At 40.3% G+C, this 9,841-nt stretch overlaps 1 protein-coding gene across 1 annotated transcript in view; it reads left to right on the top strand.

Moving 5' to 3' along the window:
• Positions 1 to 322: 322 nt before the first annotated feature.
• Positions 323 to 9,841, top strand: part of LOC145994848 (uncharacterized) — a 448,153-nt gene continuing 438,634 nt past the window's right edge. The window contains exon 1 of the mRNA XM_083131227.1: positions 323 to 615. Within this exon, the coding sequence (XP_082987353.1) occupies positions 520 to 615 (96 nt within the window). The 5' untranslated portion in view covers positions 323 to 519. The remainder of the gene's footprint in view (positions 616 to 9,841) is intronic.

Raw genomic sequence — 9,841 nt, 5'->3', positions numbered from 1 at the left:
AAAGTGGCAGAAAAGCGACGTAAAATAACCTAATTCGATCAATGAATCAACCATTAACTAAGTGTTCATCGCCCAAAAAGAACTTACTGTTGCGTGAGAAGGAATCAATAAGCAAAAGCTGACAAAACGATTGAAATGGCGAAACGTGAAAATGTACGGTTCATGCGTTCACTGAATCACGAATCAAGGTTCCTCGCGCGCTCTACACACGAGAAATGCAGCGGAAAGGGGGAATTTCTCGTCGCGACATTTCGCTCTCCGTATTGATCTCGTGGTAGCACCACAGCACGAGACCCTCGCCTCGTGTCAGTCGCATATCGACGTGGAGCGCGCAAGGAACAGCCGAAAGCAGAGCCAACTATAGTTCCACTTTCCGCCACTCCGCGGCGTATCGATAGTTGGCAGACGGATTGAACGTGATGGTTTGTTAGTGCACGCGTTTTCCTAACGTTTTCTGGTGCTTCTTTACGATCGTGTGATGATGTAACGTGCGTGAATGATGAGACTACACGTCGAGGCATGAGCACAAGGGAGGTGACCCTGGACGGGGGATCCCCGTGGGGGTTCCGAATGCACGGAGGTGCTGATGTTGGCCAGCCGCTGAGAATATCGAGGGTAAGTTGCATTTCCTCGTAGCTTTTGACAAATGCTCTGCGATGAGCCCCATCTGATCACGTAATTCGGCGATGTATGCATGAAAACGCTTCAGTGCCCTGTCACAGTAACACCACATGGAAAATAAACAAGTAACATGTGCAATACAATCTGTAAAAGGAATTATCATAAATAATTTTCCCCATTTAACACAGTCCGATAAACCCAATACTTTCCTAATCATTTATATGTGAGCAACACCAGTCGTGAGTTTTGCGCTGAATTTGCTATCGGCGAGAACGTGAAAGTTAAAAGGGATCAGGTCAGGTTTATATTTTTGTCTTATTAATATAACTAATGCGCAATATTGGGACAGGGAGATGTTAAGATATATATATATATATACGTATATGTAGAAAATAATGTGCATACACACTGAAAACGGTCAAAAAATTGTCGACGCATTGTCCTATAAAAAAATAACAAATTAACGTGAAAATATAATTTTGACCAAGTAGTTGAGCACATCAAATCATTGCAAATGACCAGTACTTAATTTTTTTAAAGTAATGGTTGAGGCAGTATGGTGATATTTACCATGCAGGAAGATAATATATTGTACAGTGGGGTGCATGAGTATTACCGTGCAAATTGTTCATGAATATTTTCATTAATTTTTATCTTACATCCTATGTGCTTTTAAGCGGTGTAATTTTTTTTATGTACTGCTGCAGAAGTTGTCAACAGCTTGTTTTGAATTATCTTTTAATTCTTGAAGCTGTTATTGGGTCAAATAAAGTGCACGAACATGGTGATGGACAATTTGCACGGTAATACTCATGGATCCCACTGTACAACTGCTATGAAAACAATCCTATTGATATATTTTATGGTTTATTAATTAATGTTAATCAGTGTATTGACTGTAGATAACAGTGCCTGAAATATCGAGCTTGTAAATTACAAATTAGGTATTGATATATCCTACAGTTGTTAGTTACCGTCGCTCTTCAACTTTTTGCTAATGGCGACAATTGATAAAAGGATGATCAGATGAAAATACCTAGACGAAGATTCGAATCCAGTTCGGTGGCGAGATAGAAAGGCGACCACTTAATGGGAAAGGGGGGGGGGCACGGACCCACCTTCTATTACTAGTATATTCAGTAGTAGTAAACTTTGTCTGATTTTGCCTTCATTAATTTTACGTAAAAAAAGCAGTGTGGAATGAGCTTGCATATTTTGTTATTTTTTTTAGTTGCCGCCCAGTATCATTGAAGATTGTCAGCTTCAGTTTAATCTTTTGATTTTAGACAGTAAGGAGGTGATTGTCATCTCTTCCTACCGACCCAACTTGTTTATAAATAGTCTGCAATTTAGTGAAACGAGAGTTAATACTTCTTTCATTGCATAATTCTTGGGACATGGTTTTCGTGATTTTTTTTTAAGAATCTATGTTAACAAACATTATTCTTAGTATCGTTTTCTTAGTGATGATAAAGTCACTTAAAATTTAAGAACGGGCGAAATAACGTAAAATAACAAAAGCAATATCCACATGGAGCGAGCGAACGAAAACAAGTCGCTGCGCAAGTAGTGACTTGAGAGGGCTCGACCAATGAACTGGTCGAGAGGAAACTGGATTGCTTTGAGGGGGAAAAGCGTCTGCAGCTACCAACTGTTCCTCTCCGCCCATTCTCTTGCTCCCATTCGCTACCGTTATGCGCGGCCTTGCTCATTGAGTACAGAAGCAGGAAAACAAAGCATATGTAGTGTAATATAGCTACTATTCTTTCCTCTTGGAGTGATAAAGCCTTTACCTTCCAATTGTATTGTACGAGGCTGCAGGTTCTGTCTTGTTCCTGGTATCCCTTCATCGATGACATTTAATTTACAATCATCATTGCCACGATTAAGTAAAAGAGATTAAAACCGTTACGTAAAATAAGAAAATTCAAAATTTCGTACCATTTTCTTGTAATTAAGGACAACTGTTATTGTTTTCTACATGTTGATAACATTCATTACATAATATACGTATTAACCACACACACACGTACAATCCCTGTCATAAATTTTCATTAATGTGTAGTAGTAGTTTTAAATGAATATATATTATATTATTACTATCACATTTATCTTTTAAGCTAGCGCATATCCCAACAAGTACAATAACTAGAAAGATGGAACCGATTGGGATCTGTATTCAATTTTTTTAAAAAAAATAATTTGCAGATTTATTTAAAATTTCAAGGTAACATTTCCTAGAAACTCTGGAGCTTCGGAGAACCAGTGCCTTTGGGCCCCACCTTAACGACGTTCCTGCCGCGAACACACACATATAATGAGAGAGAGAGAGATCACAACTAGTTGACTAAAATTTATTATTTTCTCGCTATAGTAAAAGAAATAAAGCTCGACCTCCCACCCCATGAAATGAAATCGTAAATACACCACTGCCTGTAGTAAACTGGTCCAATCGCTTGCCCCATTTCTCAGTTCCGACTCCCACCGTGATCACTGCAGTGCCATCCACTTAGCCTGGCGCAGAGAGAGAGAGAGAGAGAGGAGCCTCATGCTATAAAAAGATACTTGCATTATCCTTCGCGTATTCGCCAAACAGGCCAATGCATCTAATTTCACAGGCGACTCGCTTGACTTTAGCAACGCGCACATGAAATCTTCAGGGCGAAGCTTATTTGAATATCGTGTCCGTGTTAATTGTCGCTCGCTGAGGTTAATAAGATTCTCATTGCCTCAGAACTTCCGCCTCTTGCAGGAATATTGTAGATTCTGTCCGTACCGAAGATTCTCTGCTATCATCATTTTTGTAACATTATTATACAAGTTTATTCTCAGCCACTATTGAAGATCCTTCGTCAAATATTGTAGATTCTCAATGTGATTGTCGAGCCATAGCTCCTTATAGATTATCTCTTGACTGGTTTTGACGGTTAGGTCATGTTCAAATTGCAAGTGGGTTTCTCTGCTGGATTCTGTGGAACAGCCAATCAGAGCGAAGTTTTGGCCATATGAATATAATCCGTGAGTTTGCCAAACGAAAGTTTTTTAGTCTGTGGTTTCCGAGTGTTGGCTGTTTTTGTTCGCTTCTCGATAAAAGATAAAGTAACCGAGATTATGTACATTCGTGTTCAGTTCATCAATATTGTTATTTATGCAAAGCGATGAGATTTGTACGTGACAAATATGATTAGCCGATAATGAAAATCATTATTACAAGTGTATTAAATGTTTGACATATTTAGTTGAACAAAATATTTTTTTTTATGAATGAATCCTGCGGTTCTTATGTATGAATATGCATACCAGAGTTCATTAAAAAGCCCTTTCAGTACGCAATGATTACCATATTTTCTTTCGAGCCAATGTCTAGTCCATACTTTTCTTTTCTTTAATAAAAGCACAAAGCAGTAATTCTACAACATTCCTCACATTGCTCGTCCATCTTTACAGAGATTGTCTGCTCTGCGCAATGTCTTACGGGAACAAAAGACTATCGACAAGTACGGTAAGAAGTAGCGTGTGAAGCGAAAACTAGCAGATGGGTAGCCAGTCCAGCGCCAACTAGAACATTCCTACTGGAAATCCAGTTTCATGTGATTCGGCCTTTACTCACTGCTGTGGATTCTAAGCCGCTATTATAGATTCCTAGTGCAGCTAAATTGAGTCTCTCCGTTTCAGATACTTTCTACCATTGGTGGCGCTGTTAACAAATAGTTAATGCACTGCGCAGGTCTTGTATATAGGAAGTGTTCTTTTCTTTACACCAACTCTTTTAATATTTGGGAAGTTCCTGGTTGATGTTACTCGTGTGGGAAGTTTTAAAGTTCCTCACGTTTATTTCTAGTTAGTATGGCTGCTCGAGTGAATGAAAAGTAAGAAACAGTTTAATCTCGATTAATGAAGATAATGAAAACACTGGCAGTTGATCCGTTGAAATTTGTAACAGTTTATGCTTCTCCTTTATTACAGAGTCAGTTCTGTATTTTACTTGTCTTTTTTTTCCATTCCATTTTTTTTAGAGGAAAGCTATGATAAAGGCGAGTGACCTTCTTGGTCTGTAGCGCGTATGAACTCAGAGGCCCCAGATTCGAATCCTGGGTAAGGCACGGGTATATCTGTTAGTCTCATCATCCATTTCAGCCAACCTCCGTGATGGAGTCATTAGCACAGCGCGCTTCAACGCCAGGGATCCCCGGTTCGATTCTTGCCTGCGTATGGGTGTTCTTTGTGAGTGTTCCTTCATTAATTTCATCACTCATCCTCATCGTCGTGATTAACACAAGTAATATAGAAGCGATGTAATATAACGGGTATAGAAATAAATATAGAACATAACGTACAGGTTATCAGCATTTTTAAAATAAATGCTACAATTTTTCAAATATGTTTGTATCAAATTGATTTTTACTTGAGTTACAGGGCCTCCCCGATGGTGAAGTGGTAACGTCGTCGCCTTGTAATCAGGGGTTCAGAGTTCGATCCCACTTTAAACTGCAGGTCCGTCCCAATTATCCTTTCCGTGCAAAAAGTGGGCTTAAAAACAAAATCAAAGAAATACACAATTTCGGGTTGTAGTTGCAAAGATGAATATTGGCATGGATTGTTATCATTTAACATAATTTTCCTTCCCCTCCTTCCGGTAATCGTAACGATACTTCTAGAATATTGGCGGTACTGTACTCGAACCCAGACCCTTCTTTGTGACAGCGGAGTAGTCGTAGCCACTCAAGTGCGGTGTCAAGAAACCTTCTGTAGTTGGAAAAGTCAGTTTCTTACAAGCCATCAACTCTCAATCCGAAAAGCTTCCTCTTTGGTTCTTTCCACTTTCATCCGTGACCACAAAGGCCACAGAAACGAAAGAAGATCCACCTGTGATTCCCTAAAGCAACTTGAATCCACCAAACTGTCCTTGCAACAGGTTTGTGTATCTGCAAGGCTTCGTTTGACAAGGAGCGGAACTGCTGAATTGGCAACACTGCACAGAAGGGATCGTCGTGGCTTTAAAGGGCTATAGTTATCAACCACGCTCACGTGCACATGTGCAAAATGCAGTATCTTGCCCTCAAGACCTTCATCTTATCTATTTATGACCTTGAATTGACCTGTTGGGATTTGTGCCGTCCTTATTCTCTCTCCGCTATGATAACTCCGTCTATGTAAACTTGCGAAAAATCTATTACTTGTTCGAATGACAGCTGTTCAGGAATTTTGCGCGTAGTTATCACTGGCGTACACAGCGGGGGTTAAATCTGATGGGACTACAGTCCCACCCAAAATTTTGAGATCATATTTTCAAATGAAGGCAATACAGAACTCGGAGAAAATCAAAATGCAGACCCACCTTAAAATGATTCCGATCATGAGCGTCGCCAGAAATTTTTTCAGGGGGTTCGGGCAAATGATAAAAGTTGAATAGTAGAAAAATATGAAGTATTATTACCATGGTTATAAATGTTGTTATATAATAAAAATAAATATTATAAACAAAAATAAATTTTATTTTTCCATTATTTCTTTTGCATTTTATGCAGTTAGTATCTGAAATGCATTTTGATATTAACTTTTGCACGTCTCGTTCAAGAAAACGCTTTACATGTTAGGGCGATTTTTTTTTTCTTATAAAGTGTGTTGTGTGGTCTCTCACCTACAACTGTAATTATTAGAATTTTGAAAACTGGAATTATTTGTTCTTTGGATGAAAGGGTAGAATATAACCTTGTTGCTGTATTTTTCACTCAATGTTTTCGATCCAATTCATTTTTACTTTGATTATTCTGTTCGAGTACCAACTAAATCAACTTTATTTCTGTTGTTAACAATAGGAGTAACAAACTTTCGACTTTCTTGTATCTTTAAATGAACAATGTCAATTTCCAGGGGGGTCCATCGACCCGTTCGACCCCCCCCCCCCCCCGGCCTCCTGACGCCCATGATTCCGATTACCAATTTTGTCTGACAACTTTTACAACGAAGGTTATAAATGATAGTTAACAAATATTTTATAGTGTGTAAAGCTCGGTGATGTTCCAACTCGGGACGTCCCAATTCAGGAACTTTTATTTTCACGTGGAATGTTTGAAGTGGAATGTTCCCAGCTCAGGAACTACTGACTCGGTAGGGAAGGGGGAGAGGTAAGGACCGGTTTTTGAGAGGTTCTTATCGTTACTGCACGTCACCCTGAAATAATACATACATATGTGTATTGCAGAAAAAAATACTGTGCTCTACGAGTAGTTTATTATTTCTTCTAATATATTTTGAGTATATTGCAGATCTTTTTTCTTGTATGTTAGGTTAGCGGTTATGCAGGTATGCGTAATGTCAGCTACTGTATTTTAAACGCCAGTTCATCCTCCCCCGAGGCAATTAGTAGGACATCCTGATTTGGAAAGACATTTCACTGAAATATGCAACCTTTCTTTTTAAATTAGGCACACACAGGAGATGTACTACGTAGAATTTTCAGCGAAAAATGCTGGCTCGACCAGGACTCGAACCCGGGTCTCTGGCAATCCGTGCCATTGCTCTACCACTGAACTACAGAGCCGGCCTGATTTTTCGCTGCCGCTGTTTTACCTGAAATTCATTTTCGCTGAAAATTCTACGTAGTACATCTCCTGTGTGTGCCTAATTTAAAAATAATAACATCTCTACGCTGGGAGGAACCAGGTAAAGTCGACGTCTACAGTGTTTCAAAGGCAACAGATCCCGTTGCGGTAGCACTTGCTTGTAGTGCGTAGGGGATGGAATGCCTTTCTTTCACCCCCTGGAAAATATCTGTATCGGGCAACACAGCTATATTCATATTACACCTTCTGCATCATTTGATTGATTGAGTTGGTGTTTTAAGTCCACTTTGAGCACTAAGTGAGCACTAAGGCTAATTGGGGCTGAACCTACAGTTTAACCACTATGTGCCTGCACCGGGTATCTAACCCGGGACCCCTTGATTACAAGGCGACGGTGCAACCACTGCGCCATCGGGAGGCCCTTCTGCATCGTTTGCCAATTCACAAGAGGAAAAGGTGGCTGTGACGAAGTGGGTCAAAAACCCAAACTCTGTGGCTTATCCAAGGTCAGAACCCAGAGCCTTTGATTCAAGAAGCAATAATAATAATAATAAAAGGAATGGGGGGGTGCTCTTTTAGATTCAAGTGGCTCCAGACATCAAAGGGCTATCACATGTTGTGAAGCATGCAGGAACCATCTCTAATCGTTGTGCGCTCTTAAAAATATATGATCTCCTGACGCTAGTACGAAACCAGTATAGCCCCAGTCGGCTGCAAGCAGAGTCAAAGTTTGAAACACTTGAGGCATCTCGATTGTCTCATCTGCGAAGGGCCATTTTTACTCCACACGTTGTCTCTGGGTTGTTCCTTGAGCCTACAATAGGCGGGAAGTCTCTGTCCGGGGCCACGAACTCACTTTTCGTCAGTTTCCGAGTTAAACTTGTTGCTTTGAAGGGGGATACCGTCCATTGATGGATTCAAGTGCAAGCATAAAGAAGAGGGAATATATATTGTATTTAGAAGTAAATCCACACTATTTTTGAGGATAGATAGGTTGGTTGGTTGATTGATTAGGGGTTTTAAAAGTCCACTTTATGCACAGTAAGGCTAATCGGGACTGGACCTACAGTTTAAAGTGGAATCCGAACCACTATGTGCCCCACCGGGTATGGAACCCGGGACCCCTTGGTTACAAGGCGACGACGCTACCACTGCGCCATCGGGGAGGCCTTTGAGGATAGATAGGTGTATATAGCAATAATAATAAAGTTTAGCAAAATATTTCAATAAAAGTCCTCCTCCGTGGCCGTGCGGTCAAAGGCACCTTGCTTTGGACGGCGGCTGCGGGACGAAATGGATTCGATCCCGGGTTCAGTCTCCGGGAATTTTCGGCCTGTGTATAGGGCTGGTGGCAACCCGAGTGAGTGAGCGTAATCCGGTCGCGAAGTCCTACAACGGCTGAGGGTTGGTCGGGCCGACCACCCGTCCCCCTAGTCTGGCTGCAGATCTCCACGCCCGCCTGGTGGCCCGCGTGGGAAGGAGGCCAGCAGTCGGTAGGTAAGCCAGGGCCCAATATTGGGCTGTAGCGCTATAGGGTTACTTTATGTAAATAAAAAGTTCGCATTAAATCATACATGTCCTCATACAAATTTCTATCTCGATCATTCACGGTCTGTTCTGATGTTTAGACTTTTTTTTTTAACGAACTGTTGCTATGTTAGCCACTCAATCACGTATTAGAACTATATTTCACATGTAATAATAATATTAACAACAATAATAATAACAAGAACATGAAGTTTATAATTAAGAGATTAATGCGTGTGTTAATACGTAATATGAAATTAGGTCAGTTAATAATTATTATTATTATTACATGTTAACATATTGTTATTACTACATGAACAGGTAAAGGCATGTATTATTCATTATCTAACTTAAGTCTAGTTGAGATCACTAAAATGTATATAAAAAAACAGCTGTCCTATACTTCTTTACAACACGTATTTCTTTTGAGGATAGCTGATTTTTTTTCCTCATTTTACGTCTCTTTTCAGCCAATGTTAGCTGATCAGAACGATATGGATAAAAGGTGATTAGATGAATTGCTAGAGAGACATAGTAATGCCCAGTAGGTGTCTCAAATTCGGGATCGCGAGTTGATTTTTGAACGCGCTCGGCCACTGAGGTGGCTTAACAACATTGAACCAAACATACTGAGGAGTATAAGCCCTAGCCATGTTCAGACCAAACCAAACTAAAACAAGCTTCGTGGCACCAACAGCTCCGTTGGGGGCTAACGCTTGCCTGATAAGAGGTGCTTCGGTGGCTGGTACGTGGTCAGCGCATCGAATCCTGTCTCGCCGCTATTTTCTGCCTTTTGAGACTGGCGTCTGCTATTATTGCTTCCAAGTAGCTCTTCAATTGTCCTAACAATGCTGAGCCAACACCGCATTTTTAGAGCTTCCTACTGTAGACGAATCCAGAACCGCGAGCATCAAGGGCGAGAGCGTTAACCTACGCACCGACAATACTAGAACAAAATAAAGCGTATATTTATGGAGACCCCGCGAATCTCCTATCTAGTTATTGTATTACTACCGTTTCGGAACAAAAGTTGTTGGATGGTATTTTTCTTTGTACATATGTAATTTTCAAGAAATCAATAGCCTGTGTACTTCATGCAATCTTAACTTCTAACAGCATATGAACTT

This window comes from Lepisma saccharinum, chromosome 11, assembly GCF_977018435.1.
Source record: "Lepisma saccharinum chromosome 11, izLepSacc3.1, whole genome shotgun sequence".
NCBI classification, from domain to species: Eukaryota; Metazoa; Arthropoda; class Insecta; order Zygentoma; family Lepismatidae; genus Lepisma; species Lepisma saccharinum.
Note: the sequence above shows the minus strand (reverse complement) of the source record. Positions and strands in the feature narration are given on the sequence as shown.